At 45.1% G+C, this 17056-nt stretch overlaps 1 protein-coding gene across 3 annotated transcripts in view; it reads right to left on the bottom strand.

Annotated features, from left to right (window-relative positions):
- Slc28a3 (solute carrier family 28 member 3) overlaps nt 1-17056 on the bottom strand; it is a 94162-nt gene that overhangs the window by 23187 nt on the left and 53919 nt on the right. For all 3 annotated transcript variants that reach the window (XM_013158419.3, XM_013158418.3, XM_003474963.3), the window contains 2 exons: nt 5315-5404; nt 2006-2088 (listed from right to left, as the gene is read on the bottom strand). In XM_013158419.3, the coding sequence (XP_013013873.1) occupies nt 2006-2088; nt 5315-5404 (173 nt within the window). The remainder of the gene's footprint in view (nt 1-2005; nt 2089-5314; nt 5405-17056) is intronic.

A 17056-nucleotide genomic window follows, 5' to 3' on the forward strand; every position in this document is an offset into this window, starting at 1 on the left:
TACAGAGGGATGGGAAGGATGCCCCTGGGAACAGTGAGATGAATGATGATGCAGAAGCTGAGGTGAGCCTCAGGGGGGCGCTTCTGCGCCTGAAGTACTGGAATATATCACACGCAATGACAGCTATTATTGCAAGAAACTTTCACTGCTGTGTTGTGTATGAATATGTGTGACCAGGAATTATAAATACTGCTCCAAAGACATTGGGTGAATAAAAGAGCAGTGAAGGCCAAGTTTTTTTTTTTGTTTTTTTGTTTTTGTTATTTTTGGTGGCCTAATTTGCGAAAAGCTAACAATGCATTCATTATCTCTGGTTTCGGAAGTGGAAGGGGTAGAGGCTGACATCTATCTGCTATGGGCTGGCTTTATCAGATTTTTTGTTAATTTCAGGGAGTTTACAATCCATTAGAGCAATCTGACTCCATAAAGCAAGGCAGCTGGTGAGAGACTCTTGGGCCATTTGGTTATCTGCTGCACAATTCCCTGCTGGTCATTTCAGTATCATTAACACTGGTGAAACCTGAGTCTGACCCTTAGAGGATTTCCCAGCCTCCTCTCAGTGGGAGACTATAAAGGAAAAGGAAGACTGAATTCAGCCCCATTTGGAGGAGGTATATTCTCAGTGATATATACGTGACAAGACCTTCTGACTGTAATTCTGACCCGCTCCAGAGACATCTTCTGCATCTGATGCTCTCTCTGGGCTTACTGGACACTGAAGAGTGTCCTGGGTAAATTTAAATCTAGACATAAAACATAAAAATTTAAACATAAAACAAAATTTTTCAGAGATGTAATAATTAAAAAATGATTAAATGAAAATTTAGAAAATGGACAAATATAGTGTTACTATTACAGGCAGCTAAGTTACATGGAAAGTAATAAGCAGTCAGAGAGAGATTGGGCGATCCAGGGAGTCAGTGTAGAAGTGAGCTGCGTCACCCTTGTGGCTGAAGGTGAATGTGAGGCTGGAGATGCAATAGCCAGGCTTTGAGCCTCCTCCAGGATACATGGCAGCTTGAGTCACACTGTCACTAGCACTGCCTGGTCCAGTAAGCCCAGAGAGAGCATCAGATGCATAGGGTGGAGACCAGAGCATTCAACCTGTCCTCACATCCCTTCCCAGGGCTGCCTTTGTTCTTTTTACTTTAGAAGTTACAGAGAAGTTAAAGTTAATAATGCTCACCATACAACTTTCCTATGTACCTCACATCCCTGCTGGACCAATATTAGCTAAGCGATGATACTTGGAATCCTATAGGCCGATTGTAGGTTGACTCATAGCTACCCGTGCTGGGATCTTGCTGTATAATATATCCCTGGCTGAAGAGTCTCTGCAGCAACCCACTGTGGACCTCTCCTGTCTCTCAGGAGCTTTTCTACTATTAGCTTCCTTTTTCTAGAAACTCATTCTTACACATTCAGGAGGCTGGGACATCTAGCAGTGAGAGTTATTTCCCCCTGACGTTAGAAGAAGAGTGCCAATCTGGGATTAGGAATCAGAAGCATTACTGGTGGTGCTGTCTAGATGATTACTCATGGACAGATCATTTCTCTGAGTTTCACGTTCATGTCTGAAAAATAAAAATAATAATCTTGCTTCCCGAACTTGTGGGGCTCCTGTAAGGACTTGGGACACCTTTGGGAGACGACAAGGTAAGAGCAACAGTTTGTTGGGATTTTAAGTGGATTGGGTATTGAGAAATTGATTGTTATTGATTGACACTGAGAAGATGAATTAACTGCTTTTGTATGATCTGGAGCAATTAGTTCGTAATTTACACCTTTAATGAGAAGAGTGTCCTGGGTAAATTTAAATCTAGATATTGGGTTCCCAGGATTTCAGCAAGCTGAACTGGCCACATCGATCCTCCTAGAGTTTCACTAATTTTCCTAAAAATGGTGAGTGGGAATGGGAGTGGTGAAATTTTTCTAATAAATCATAACAAATGTTAAAGCTTAGATGGGAAAATAGAGCAAACAGGAGGTAGGCAAGGCTGTGTACCCTTTCGGGAGTGTGTCTTGGTCATCCTCATCTTCATCTTTGTTTCCTAGGGAATCCTGCTCAATGGTGATGTGCTCTTCCCCCTGGAAACCAAATATTGGAGATGAGAGGAAATAGAATCCTGGGCGGTGTGTCGATGGCCTTTGCTTGAGACTGTAATGCAGGCTCCTCAGTAGGCCTTTTAACTGTTATACAAGACACTGTTGCTCTCTGCCTCGCCAAGGACACATGGACGCTTGTCCCTCTTACAATCACAAGAGGTTCGGAACTACACTTAACGCCCCCCCCCCCCCCACTTTCCTCCCTAAGGAGCCCGTGACACTTTTTGCTTTTCTTAAGGGAGCAGGCTCCTATTTCTGCTTTTCACTCTTGTCTCCATTTTAATCATTCAACACCAGCTGTTTCCAGGCAAGTGCTGAATGAAGTCAACACCAGAGGCCGCACAAATCTCCCTTTATATTACACCAGAACCAGGCTCCCCAAGGCTGAGAACAAGGCTGGTTCCCCCAATAGCCTGATGCTTGATCTGCAGATATGAACCCCAGCTGCCACCTTCCAGAGATGAGTGAATCAAACCTCTCCTCAGGGCATATATTTCCTTTACCCGGCTAACTCTCATTCTAATTAATTGAGCACATTATACACCTGGGCCATCTTTCCTGGACAGTCTTTCTAGGTACAGAGTGAGCTCTCAAATGTCACAACCTATCCTGTTCCCAGCATGCTCCGAGGCTTTCCTCCCTGTCTCCACTCTGCAGGAACACCTCACCGGAGCATGGGCTGCTGGAACCAACAGCACTGGAAGCCAGCGGGGAGGGGCACAGGTGGCCATGGTTAGGATGTGTGCTGTGAAGAGCAAGGCCATGGGTCAGCTTTCATTTTCAGTCATATGGTGTAGCCTTTAATTCTCTGTACTTTAGCTAAATCATAGCATGCTGGCGAGCTGAAAGATTCTTCAAATATCATGCAGTCCTTCCATGCAAACTCAATTAAGCTTGTAAGTCAAGATTATTTCTGTTGTTTTGGGTGGAACTAGGAAAGTGAGAAGTCCAAATTGCATAGGCTGAAGACAAGGTCAGACGATTCTTCCTCATTTATTTCCATTTAACATTTAGCATGGCCAATAAGATTTGATAAATATTTGATTTAAATGATCTGGCTACTATTTGCTTGCAGTGAATGGATGTCTACTATCTACAAGTCATCCAGCATTATCCTTGTTTTGCTTTCTTCCCCAATTCTTTCTTATCTTTTAAAAACAGCACAAGGAGACCACTTTGACGTCACCATCATAGGACGTGTGCCTCTCCTGCCCTTCCCAGGGACCTTTGGTACCCACATCTTCACTTCCTGTTCACTGCCCAGCCCCCTGCCATTTTCTTTTATCTTTTTTTTTTATTTTATGGGAAAACAGTAAAACAGAATTTCACAACAAAATGATAAGAGAATAATAATATCTAGTACAATGCATATTGTCAGCTTCAAAGTAGTTACTCAGAGGACAAGATATGGGCATAAAAAAACTTTCCAACAAACCTTCTTTCTTAATGGACTAAGAGACACTAACAACATAGTGAACTTGCATTTTTCTTCCTTTTTCCTTTCTTTCTCCTTTCCCAGGTCCTTGTTCTTTTTGAACAATTCCTTCCCATTTCACAATACCCCAGTGATTTTCTTCTGAAGATCTCTGTCAGGGTCACCCAAGGCCTTCCAGGGAGCTGCTCCTCACTTGTCACATTCCTGTCCGTAGCTATAACATGTCTAACTCGTGTGTGTTTTCTTGTAAAACAATTAGGAAAACTTTAGAGAGTGTTAGGTGCCCAGCAGAACTGAGCTGAAAGTGCAGAACTTTCCCACGTGTTTCTTCCCCACTGTGACGTTCTGTTCCAGAGCGAGCCCCGTCACAGCCGATGAGCTGGTGCTGGTGACACCGTTAGGCTCACTTTTGCTGCTGTGCAGTCTGTGGGTTTGGGCAGATGTCTAATGACACATGCCCACCGACACAGTATCAAACAGAAGAGTTTCACTGCCTCCTAGCTATCATTTATCCTTACCTCTTCCCCTCTGATCTCTGGAAAATATTGTTCTTTTTTTTTTCTTTCTCCATAATTATGCTTTTTCCAAAATGTGATATATTTGGAATGACTTCTTTCATCCTGTAAAAGGCATTTAAGGCTTGCATAGTCTTTCTTCTGACTAGCTGGTTGGTTTCTGGATAAACTATCATGTATTTATTTGTTCACTTGCAGAAGGATATCTGGGCTGATTTCAAGTTTTGGCACTTATGAATAAAGCTGCTATTAACATCTGTGTGCAAGGTTTTTTTTTTTTTTTTTTTTTTTTGTAGCTTTCTTTATAGTTCCTGGAAGAACATTTAGAAACACGATATATATATATACAATATATTGAGTGATATATATACCTCAGAATCTGCATACCAGTAATGTGGACAGTGTAATCCCAACATGGATCGCACACACTAACTCCCAAGGTGTAAGTTGCAGATTCTTTACCTTGAATTACAGTTCAATTTTTTTTTTGTCTTTTTCGTTTTTTATCAGTACCAGGAATCGAACTCATGACCATCTGCTTGCAAGGCAGGCGCTTATGCTGCTGAGCTAAATCCCCAGCCCCTACAATTCAATTTTTATCTTCCAAAGTTTGCTGCAGTAATTTTCCATATTTTCTACTTAAACAAATTACCCTTTTTCCATGAAAAATTTTGCCACAGTGTGGTACCCTCCAAGCCACTCTGTTACTTTTAAAAGGACGGTCTGCAAAATTATTTGCTCATTTATCAGCAGTAAGATTTCTTTCCATTAAATTCTACCCAGAATTCAACATATAAATGAAATAAAACAGAGCTCTTCAGACCAGTTCAAACTCAGGTGAAAGTGATGGACTTCAGGGCACACTGGACATCTTGTGAGCTGCCCGGCTTTCTGCTTTTACTTAAGAGGTCAAGCTCTTACTGTGAGGTCAGGCTGACCCTGGATGCTCAAGCTCATGGACCCTTTCGCCTTGGTCTCCCGAGTAGTCAGGACTCTAGGAGTTCATCACCACTCCTGGTTCTAAGCCAGTACTTTTTGCCCTGGAACTGAAGTTCTCACCGGGGAACTCTGAGGGGAGGTGTAAGCAAACAAGACCTCTCTGTGTGGTGTTGGTGTTTTCACCCTGGGTGCATCTCCCGCACATTGATGACCATTCAGTGCCTTCCTTCGAGGCCCGCTGGCCTCACCTCCCTGTGTTACAGAGCCAGGTAGTTGCCTGTTGCCACCCTGCATGGCCAGAGTTGTCAGCCAGCCTTACCTGTTTAGGGGTTCCTTGCTCTCCGTTTTGCACAACTCTACTCCTTACCAAGTTGTTTCCTGACATATTCTGGTTTTCAAGATTCTCATCCTGAAAAAACAAATGAACAGGTTGCAAAAAATAAAATGTCAGAGCGGAAACACAAACATCCTCTAGTGAACAACTCCTAGAATTTGGAAGACCCTGTTTCAAACACGCAAAGAAACACAGCTGAGCAAGGCATGTGGTGCACGCTTGTGATGCCAGCTGCTAGCAGACTGAGGCAGAAGACCACATTCAAGACCAGCATGGCAACTTATCAGAGACCCTGTCTCAAAATAGAAATGGGCAAGGAGGGCAGGCATATATCAGTGCAGTGCCTGCCTCGAATGTGCTTTTGAAGTCCTGAGTTTAGTCCCAAATATTACCAAAAAACCTCCAACCAAACACTAAGCCAAAGCAAGCAAAGACTCCACAGACCATGTTTGCTTTGCTTTTTTCTGCCTAAAGAGATGGCTGTGTCCCTCGAGGACAAGGACAGGTGACCGTCTAGGCCATTCACAATACCAAGCCCAGCAGTCCCTGGGGAGGCTTTCACTTTCCTGTGTACCACATCCTCCAGGGATTCACTGCACAAGATGGAATAAGCAAAGTGAGCCATGGCCCGGGAATTCTACCCTCAGAGTCTAAGACTCAGATGCTGGATTTATGATGTTTTCATGTCTGTGCTTTGATTTAAAGCATCACTGTCACTAACAAACATATGTGAACATCTTTTGTGAAGCTGCTTTGGTTTTACTTTCAGAACTAATGGTTGCTCCTTGTAGGGCTGTCCTGACCAAAATTCAGCTGTGGTTTCCAGAAGTGACAAACACCTGGTTCTTTGCACTTTGACCTCTTGACAGTGTCTGGTGCAGGGACAGTGAACATTTTAGTGCTTAGTAGCACAGAATGCACGAGAATGCACGAGATTATGGGTTCATCTCCAACATCACAAAGTAAAAACAGTTCGGTAGAGCACCCATGAGCACCCTGTTCTCAGCATGCGCTGTCCCGCAAGGCTGCTGACAGGAAGACACAGAGCATGTCACTGTGGGACCTGGGGTGAGAACTGGGAGCCTAGACAAATCTCTTTCTTCCTAACCTACGGAGAACATGGTATTGCAATTGGTGACAGGAAATGGACTAAGACAACACAGACCTGTCTCCCCTCTGTCTCCAAAAACATTCCTTAAAATCAAGCTTCAGAGGCTTGGATGAAAGTGCCAGAAGTATATGTCTCATTTCTGTTGTTTTCACAGAGCTTTTTAAGTGACTTCACCTTTCTGTAGTCATTTCGTGAGTGTGGAATAGTACTAGCATAGATCGACCGCCTGGAGCTGTAACTTAAATTCCGAAATGCAGTGTGACTGACAGTGGAAAAGGGCCTGGTCCCGACATAGGGCCATGGTTTCTTGGACTGTTGATGTGTGATCTGCACGGTGGTGTGGAGCTCGCACTGGATGAGTGTGCAGTCACGCTTGCTACTAGGAAGTGGCCTGGTGGGAGGTGGTTGCTGGAGGCGTGACCTGGAGGGGTACACTCTGTGCTCAGTGGCCCCCTTCTCCCTCTGCCTCCACCATCATCCCCTTCACCAGGCTGTTTTGCCTTGCAGTCAACTGTGGACTGAATCCTCTGAAAACCCCAAGCCCAGATAAACCCGAATCCTATAAGTTGTAGCTGTTACCAGAGAGTAACAACGAGGGGACTTGTACAATTCCGTACCCAAAGCAGAACTAAGTGAAGGTTGATAACTTGATTTGTAAAACGGTTAACAGGTGAGTACTCATCACACTGCTTACGTGAGCTTTCTTTAAGAAACAACTAGAGGAAGAGGCCAAAAAGCAGATGTTATAAAAAGAGAAGTAATACAGTTGCAATCTATTTAATAAACTCAAGTCTATACCAACTCCAGCGATGATGATTCCAGAATGGATTTTAATCTATGACCATACAGCAGAGATTATCAAAATGCTACTTGGAGAGAAGTAAAAGATAGAAGGCAGGCTAAACATGCCGATCTCCTCATCTTTTTGTCTCAGGAAACTGAAAGAGATTATAGATAACAGTGTAAGGGAGAAAAGTAAGCATTAAATGTGTGTGTGTGTATTCTAGCTAAGATCAAGTGGAAGGGAAAAGTACATAAAATAAAAGGAGCAAAAGATAATAATTTTGTAATTTGTCATAGTTTTAAGCTAATCATAAAAAGAACCATTAAAGCAAACAAAAATCCAGAAGTAACTGAACATAAATTTGAAAGCATGAGAACCATGCAGTGAAAAGACTTTGAAAGCACACCATGAGATGTGATAACAGAAACTAAACCAACATTTCTGGCAAATCGATCAACAGATGTGATTGAATGAATCAACAAAGATGTAACAACAAAGAAAATATAACCATAGATTGAAAATGGCTCTTTGATCCAGAAAGATAAAAACTGCAATGGTCATAGTCTTAATCCCTTCAAGCTGAATGTTGTCTGAACAGTGTCACACTGCTAAGCAATGGCCAGGCATGGCTACTCAGAACTACACGGGCAGAAACACATTTTGGAAGACGTTATCAAAACTGTTGGCCTATGACAGATAAACAGACAAAATCAGGATAAACAGAACCAAAACAACAACAAGATGACTCTAGTAGGCATCTACTGGCCTCCATAACTTGAACAGAGGATACACTGTGGCCAGGCCCATTAGCTGCTCCCAGCGTGAATTTGTTCCTATTTCCTAGAAACCAAGCTGAACTCTATGGGCTCCGACACTGTGTGAGTTAAGGTATTGCAGGGCCTTTATGGTAGAGTCAGGGCGCCCCTTTCAGGATGCTTTACAACACGTGAAACCAAATGCACAGGACTAGAGCACCTGAAAGCTACTGAAATATCCTTCATTTATTTTCTGGAGATGCTGGAGATCCAACCCAGGGCCTTGAGCACACCAGGCAGTTTACCACTGAGCCACACCCCCAGCTGAGTTACTAACGAATCTGTGATGGGTGAACCGGTGTCTCTATTAACATATTAACAAAACAGTCCAGTGGCAGATCCTAAACATTACTTTGAACTCAGTGCCATGGAGGTGAACTACATTCATGCTATATAGGAATTCTTTTTATTACCAGGGTTGTCTTTTGTTCCATCTTTCCCTCCCAGGCATCTGTGTTATCAAGTAAATTTTGTGGATACTTCTGAAATACAGTCTCCTTCCCTTTTACTGATGTGTCATCAGACACCTTGGTTTTGCTTCTGGGTATGTCCTACTGTTGCCCAGTAAATATGTTCATGAAAGAAATCAGAGAATAAAATTCTCAGCATCATGCTCATTTGAATTGTGGTCATTTGGAGTTTTAAAAAATAGAAGAAGAATAAAAAAAGAAAATAAACGGTTGAAGCATCCTGCTTAACTGCTAAAGGCTAATGTCATAATTTCTCTAAAAGTGGTTTTTGTCATCCTTTTGAACGCACCAGAGTCCTGAATGTTTAGCAGGTGAAATGCACAGCTTTTGATCTCCTTGGGGAGGCTCCTTTAGGGCCAGCGTGGCTGCACCCACAATGTCCAATAGGTGGCGCCACTCACCAGTGTTAGGGTCGCTCCTTGGACTCCCCCCACACCCCCCATGTGGGATTCTAGCCATTGTTGGCTCTAAAAGCAGGAAAGTGATAAAAAAATATTAACCCACTAATGCACAACCTCAATTTTATATACGTTTCTTATATTGTCCAGGGTGGTTATTTCTAATAAAGACATTCAATTCTTGAAAAAAGCACACCGATATCTCCACCAAAATTTGACACACACTGAAAGTAAAAAAAGTAAAAGCATGACTAATGCCTGCAACTTTAGAAGATGGATTGGCGGATGACTGAAAGTACCAGTGAGTAAACAGATGATAGCATGAGCACAGTAAAATATCAATTCCGGAGTGTGAGTGGTAGATACATCGTGCTCACTATGAAGTTCTCTCACTTTTCTGTATGTTTGGAAGTCCTTATAATAAAATGTGGGAAGAAACAGCTAGTGCTGGATTATAAAATACTTTAAGAAGGAGAAGGTCAGTTCATATTATGAACTAAAGGTTTATACAGGCAGTTGGGCTCCGAGCCCCGGGGGCGGGGGCAGGTACCCAGAAAGCTCTCCACCGGGCTTTCCACCTCTCCCACCCAGAGCTGTCTACTTTGAAACGCAAGCAGCCAAAGCCTGGCTCAGTCTTCCAGTCTGCAGCGTGCAGGACCCTCCCTTGCTCAGGCCCAGTAGGCAAACCCATGGGCGTCAGGCTGGCCAGCTCTCCCTGACAGCTCGGCCCCCACCTCTGACTGTGCCACGGGCCCTGCCTACTTCCTCTTCCACTTGTGCCCTGAGGTTGGGCTCGGTCCCCCTGGCTGCTCCTTGCATTAGCACCATGTCACATGAGCCCTCGTCCCTTGAGTCAAGGTTTCTGTCTGCCCTCGTTCTTTGACATTAACCCCACTTGGGCATAAGATTGAAAAGACTGGCCTAAATTTCCTAGAATGACTGATTTTTAAAGCTTTGTGTATAGGGTCTGCCCAGACAGGGGCTGGTCAGAGTCCTATAAACACAGGATTGTCACCTTTGACTCTTACTGTTAAGTTGATTTTTGTGCTGCTCATTTGGCCCTGATAGTGTGTGACAATTTCACCCTGGTTCTAATTTCCCACTGTCGTTTCCTGCGTTTCCCTGACAGGCTGGTGTGTCTGGCTAGAGGAAGACCCTCCCGGGAGGATCTATACAGAGCTTCGGGAAGAACACATGGCTGCCTGTTCACTCTGCACCCCGTTGGTATCTGTGCTGCCCACGTGATGTCCCCTGAGCTCTTGGCTGTGGTCTCACTGTGTCCCCCTTGAAGTTCATGCCACAGCTCACAAGAGGCCAGGCATTTCAGTGGTGAGTGGATCCTCACCCAGTCGCCAGATTCTTTGTAGGGAGAGCGATGTGTTGTCAAAGTGGGTTCCACGGAGTCCCTCTTGCTTTCCACACCTTTTCCCCCTGCCTCCAGGGAGCCACTGGGGGGGAGGTAGTGAGAAGATTTTGCTGGGTGCTGGGTGCTGGTGCCTGACACTGGTGCTGGCTCCTGGCTTTCAGGAGGGTGGTAAATGGGTTTCCACTGCATTGGAATGACTCCACTTTGCACAGAATGCACTGAGGTACTCTCCTGCCCTGCACTCGCTGATTTCAGCCTCGCTCTCTGTTCGTTTGCTTCTTTATCGATGGATTGATTGTGGCATCAGGTATTGACTCCAGGTAAGTGGATTCACACATGCTACGCGAGCACCTTATGACAGACGTACCTGCCTCCCCCAGTCCTTTATTCTTAACTTTTAAGTTGGAAATAGGGTCTCACTAAGTTGTCCAGGCTGACCTCAAACTTGCAGTCCCCCTGCCTCTGCCTCTGGAGTAGCTGGGGTTATCAGCATGTGCCGCTGTGTCTGCCACTGGGTCTGGCTCATTGGCAGTGTCTGAGTGCCCTGAGTGTACTCAGTGATTAATAGAAAAGTCCTATATTCTCTCTGCTCCCATGGGAGGGAACGAGGGGTGGGTCGAGGCAGGTTAAACAACTAGACGAGCCTGTCAGTCAGGTGACCCAGGGCACAGGAGTGGGACACGGAGTCCAGAATGACTGCTGTCCTTACTGCTGCTATTTCCATCTTTCATTTCCATCTGGCAGGGTACCAGGGCAGCCCAGATCTGGCGCTAGGCCAAGCAGGCTTCTGCCAGGACGATCCCAATGCCTCATCTGTACAGGGAGAAGCCAGCGAGGGTCTGGGGTACCAAGGCGGCCCCTCTGTCCTCAGAGAGCTGGAAAGTCCGCACGCTGTACGCTCTCACTCTGCAGAGTGCACTTCTTTTCCACCTTAAGCAGCTGTGTGTCCTCGCCGCATTTTCTGTGCATCTTGTCCAATTCTTCGTTCAGGACACCGGGGACCCGGAAAGAATCTCTCTGGGACCCCAAAGCTGGTAGTGTTGCTGTGGAAGCCCGGTCTTTCCTCTATGACCCACTTCTGTTTCCTCACCTCACACTGATTCTCCAGCCTGCTCCAGGATGGCTGCCGCGCTCAGCGTTCTGTGGCCATCACTGAACTCAGAGTCAGCAGCTGCTGCCTCACCAAGCCCAGTTTCCGTCACGCACCATGGACTGCTTCCTCTCTGGGACGCTCTGGTGCTCAGTTTCGGTGATGCCAAACTCTGCCCGTCTTTCCTCAGCCTAGATGGCTTCTTTCCCATCCCGGCCCCCTGGCAGCCTCTCTACTCAAAGCTGCATGTTGGAAAAGTTCCTGGGGCTCGTCCTAAGAGCTCTTATGAATTGCTCCAGCCAGTACTTACCTGGACCTACTGTGGGATGGGCTGTGTGGAATGTTGGGATTCACATGTGTAGCCCTTGTTCTGCAGGAGTTTAGTAGGAAAGCTGTGAGCCCTAAACTACACAATGGGTTATTTAGTTATGGTTCTGATAAGAACTGTGTCTGAGGTGCTACTGCTACAGATTAATTGAAATGAACTTGGCTGTATCTAAAATTCCAAAAATAGATCCTATTTAGTAATCAGAACCTGAATACACCCTCACCAGCAAATTATCTTCCTACATGTGAGGAGAAAATAAGCAAAGAAGTAATCCCTTTGACCCTGTGAGTCTGACACTCTTACCTCTTACTTCCTTGTCTGATTTCTTCTCAATAGGCAAACACCAGGTCTGTCTGAAGGGAAAAAAGTTCAGACTGCAAAAGTAGTTATAAGTTGCTCTGTTTATAAAAATGCTTCCTTGCTGGGCACACCTGGCCAGCACTGAGGCAGCTCCTGAACACCTGGCTGGGAAGTGGTTTAGTCAGAGAGGTCACAAAATGACCTATTTTTAAAATTCAGTCTAAGAAGTGTGGCCTCAGCCCTTCTCTGAAGTCCGTTCCTGTAAGAAGGAGAACTAGAGACAGGGGACACTGCTCATTGTTCAGAGCCACAATTCACTCCTCTCAAATGGGTGCTGGCTGATGCACTCAGAGATGCCAAAGGTTGCAACTTTTTGATGTTTGGCATGAACTGCATTTCTGTTACCCAGAAAAATTTGAGGAATGAAAACTTGAAGGGAAATTTAAAAAATCATGTTCTACTGTCTGTGGCATTCCAAAAATGGAATGCTAGGCATAAAGGGGATAAATAGATGTGAGTTAATCAGAAACGCATGGAATAAATTTGCAGTGTGTAAAAAGCTGAAGAAATGCTGTTGCTAAAATAAAAAAGGATCCAAATACCTAAAACTTCGACAACTAATTTTATGATGTTCCTTGATGAGACATAGACACGGAGCCCCATTCGCCCAGCCTGGTAAGGGCCCCGAAAGGCCTGAGGCCCTACATCCTGCCAATGCGACAGCAGTTCAGATCTGCACTTAGTGTTTTCCACGGGCTCCATTGCAGTGTGTCCAGTGCCTTTAGAGGAAGAGATGAGTTTTGCATGTGGATTACCTACACCAAAAATAGCATTCCCAATAAAAAGTTTAATTTATAGTTACTGGGTTTGAGCATTTGCTGGGTGCCAGTGTTTTACACTAATTTTCAAATAACCCTGTGCTACAGGGCATTGGTTTTGTTACTTTGGGATGAGAGAACAGGAGGAGAGAAGTTAGGTAACTTGCCTACGTGGTGGGCGTGGCGGACCCAGGCAGTGTGATTCTGGAAACTCAGCTCTTAGGAAGAAGAACGGATGTTTTAGCCTCTTCATACCAGGATGTGACTCTCAGCTTTCCTATGCGGGACACCTTGTCCCTCATCAGCTCTTTTTTCCCCAGAAACTCCTCACTGGCTTCCCTTGTTCTCCTTCCCCTTGACCAGAGGCCATCAGCCATCTCCAGCCAAGGTCCCAGCCACACAGTACAGTCAGCGCCAGGAACACGGCAGGCAGTCCCTGCTGTTCCCACCCGGAATTTCCCAATCCTCTAATTCTCTTCCCTGACTCAGGAAGTCCTTGTGCTTTACAGGGAGGGGAATGAGGAAGCAGCGAAGTGGGCCAAAAAGAAGCCAACCATTGCAGGCTCCCAGAAATGTTCTCCGCTGGTAAAACTCGTCCCTCCTGCTGGGTGCAGCTGACCCCAGGAGCCACCTTCCTCCCTGTATGGCTCTGGGCCTCAGTGAAGCACATTTCCTTTCAAACCTTTTGGGCTGCCCACATAAGACCAGTGTTGACCCACCAACTTCCTCCTTCCAAATGTTCCTGAACCAATGGGCTGGCTGATGAGAAACTCAGCGCTCAGGAACTTTAGTTAGAAACACAAAAGTTCTGTAAAGGTAATGGAGCAGTAAAGCCATAAAGCTGAGAGGAAGAGACACTAAGAAGGAGGTAGGCTCAGCAGAGAAGGACTCTGGAGCACTGCAGCGCGTGTGGTCTGTATCGCCCGGTGGCAGGGCAGTGAGGGACTGGGGGCCCTCAGGGGAGCAGCTTGCCCATCTTGGCGTTTGGGACTACAGTTGTGTTGCAAACAGCCCTGCCATGTGTTCATGGGCTGTTTTCTATGGTTCATGCAAGGCTTTCTGCCATTACGTTAGTTACAACTCTTCATAATTTGCCTGGGTAGTTTATTCTGAAATGTTTCTGAGGCCACAGACTACAGAAATTTTGTTTTAAACCTAAACTTATCATCACGTGTGGATTCTTGGGACCAGGGTCCAGCAGTCAGGAAAGTGCCTGTGGTCAGTCAGGAGAAGCGGCCTCTGTGCCCCTGTTTCTCTCCATGATTGTCTGCCTCCCGCTCATACCTCTCCTGCTCTGTGGGATCTTGAGTCCTCCACATACAACGGAATGTGGAATAATTCTTAACATGGTAGCTCAGGCAATTATACCCTCTGTGCCCTACTGAGTATGCTTTTTAAAAAAAAAATTTGGCACAGAGTAACTGTGCAATGTAATTTGCTGAATGAAGGAACTAACAAAAGCATACATAGAATGCTCATTTGGAATATTTGAAAAATAGGATGATCCATTGGCCTCCAAGCTTGGTGATGTTACCTTTTATGCCATGAGTAGCACTTTTCACATGCTGTGCTGAGCTAGTTTGCCACTGGCCCACTAGTTAACTTTAACTGAGGAGTAGCTGTGCATTTCCAAACCTAGCACAACACCTGGCACACCACCAGAGCTCAGCGTGTTTCTGATGGATCAGTAAATATCATGCTTTGTGTCAAATCAGATCTGGCTCTCACAGGAAAAGAAAAACAAGAAAGTTGAAGGGAAGACTGGCAATTGGATTTTCTTTCTGAACACCTGTAGGAGGATCCTTAATCATGTGGCTCAGGTCTTTCTTAATGAGTATCTAACTTCATTCCCTTCAAAGGACACAGAACATACACACCATCTTCTGTCTGCTCTCCTTTCCTCTCTCAGGTAAAAGGACAAAGCATTTGTCATCTCAGGGCTGTGAATAGCTTCTGGGTCCATCACCTGGTTGGTTTTAGGGAGGAGTTAGGTGCTACCCTGATCCAGAGTGCTGGCTTTGAATGCTATGTTGTGCATGGTCAGCCTGTGCCTCCAGTCTGAAGATGGCATGCCAAACTTCTAGAGAACAGTAGAGACTTGGGGTTCATGCTCACAAAATTTAATCTATATATTACATATATATATATATATATCATATATGTAGAAAATATTTATTTGTTTATTTCCACTTCTCATTTTTTTCAGTTTGACCAGCAACACCTCCACTAGTGTCCAGGCCCAGTTTCTCCAGTTTCTCTGAGAGTATCTGGGTGAGACGGAGCAGCAGGGATGACTGCAACAGAAAATGTCCCCCTCCCCATTGCTCAGAGGACAGCTCCTGTTGCAGTTCTGGTTGCTTCTGTCTCTTAGGAAGGGCTGGTGGCTGTGATGTGTAGCTGTCCACTCTTGCATATTGTAGAAACCAATCAAAGACAGCCAAGTACTCTATCTCTATGTTTCCCCCTTGGAAACCCTGTAAAAACCTTCCTCTCTGAGCCTTCAGGGCCTGACATTTTAAGGAACAATTGATTCCCTGTCAGTGTCCATCCAGTGTTAAATAAATCTGCCCCCAGACCCTGGGTGTCCTTTTGGTGTTTCTGCTCACCTTTGTGTGATCACTCTCACTCCAGACTAAGGGGTAATGGAATGGAGGCTTTACTGTCATGAAACGCAGAATAAAATCAGGGCCCGGGACATGGACATGAGACTCTTTTCATGCAACGCCCTACAGCCTGCTCTCTGAAGGTAGGGGCTGCCTGGCAGCACACATTGCCTTGTGAGACAATTACAATTGGGGGCCCCACGGCCCCAGGGGTTTCTAATGATTACTATCACGACAACTGGATGGCAGTCCATCCAGGTGCAGAGAGAACAACAAGCCAGGTCGCATCCATGCAATCCAAGCATAGACTCCCCAAAGAACCCTCTTGGAATGAGGAGGGATGTTCATGCTAGGAAAAAATTAAACAAGCATCCAGCCTCCTCTGTTTTTCCTGTGACCATTAGATGACTAAATTCTTTCTCTGGTTTTGGTAAAAGGTGGTAGCATGATTGAAAGCCTTAGAACATCAGACCTGTTCTATTCCTGATGTTTTATCCAATACCTTCCAGTCTAGAGATGGTGCCATTCATCACACTAATCAAATGGTTGAAATTACTTTTTCAGGACTCTAGGGAAAACAACAATAATAAAACCAAACTTATAGCAATTTGTGGAGTGTTGTTCAAGGAAAATGCCCAAATCTCGGGAGAGCAAGCTCTGTGGCATCTTAACTTGCCCTCATACTGATCCTCCCTCCCTAGACTTAGGATAGCCTTGAGGTGGGGGTGTGGGTGGGAGATCTTGCAACTGTAATGAAAAGCAGCAGTCTGCAGCCTATGGGGTCAGTGTCCCGTAGTCCAGTTCCTGGGTTACAGCTATTGTTTGATGTGCCATCAGTTCCCTAGAAGACTTTTCATAAGCTTGTCCTTTTCCGTGATCGCTCACCCAGTACTACTTCCCCAGGTCAATTATTTAACACAGGAAGCTGCCTAAAGTGTCGGTGATGGGTGGACAAAACAGCAAATTCAGCAAAAACTCGAGGCAAAACTAGGAAATGAAGCATCTATAATAGGATGTTTAAAAAGCTCAAGGAATTCCTGAGAATGCTGCACATAACATACTACAAAGAATATACACTATATATAGAATTAATTTAGTTAAATCACTAAAATGACAGTGCCAATAACTGCAGCAGCAACTAATGGTAAGAAACAAACAATGGAAAGGGTATAATTTATTTTTCAGAGTTAACACATTATATGTTAAGAAGTTCAGTTTTCAGCAAGTAACTGTGAAACATGGAAAAATGAGAAGGAACAGGCCTGTCTTAGTTAATTTTCTCTCATTGTTAAGACAAAATACCTGATGCCCAAAGAGAAGCAAGGGAAGGTTTGTTTATTACAGTTGTGGGGTTTCAGTCCATATTCAGCTGGCTCCAAGAAGCAAGGTGGCATGGCAGGGCAGTCATTCATGGCCACTGCAAACAACAAGATCGAACAGAGCAAAAGAAGAAAGACACGCCTTCTTCCCCCACCTCCACCGTGTGCTGGCTCCAACCCCTGGGCAGGTGCAGCAGTAACATCACCAATCCCTGTGCCAGACAACAAACTGATCACCAACACCAGACTCAGCCACGTCCTGATTGTGTGAGGCTTGCGGGGGCATCCAAAAATAAACCAAACAAGGCCATACAAAGGGTGGGGG

This window comes from Cavia porcellus, unplaced genomic scaffold (assembly GCF_034190915.1).
Source record: "Cavia porcellus strain 051 isolate PalLab524CR breed Dunkin Hartley unplaced genomic scaffold, mCavPor4.1 scaffold_2, whole genome shotgun sequence".
Lineage (NCBI taxonomy): Eukaryota > Metazoa > Chordata > Mammalia > Rodentia > Caviidae > Cavia > Cavia porcellus.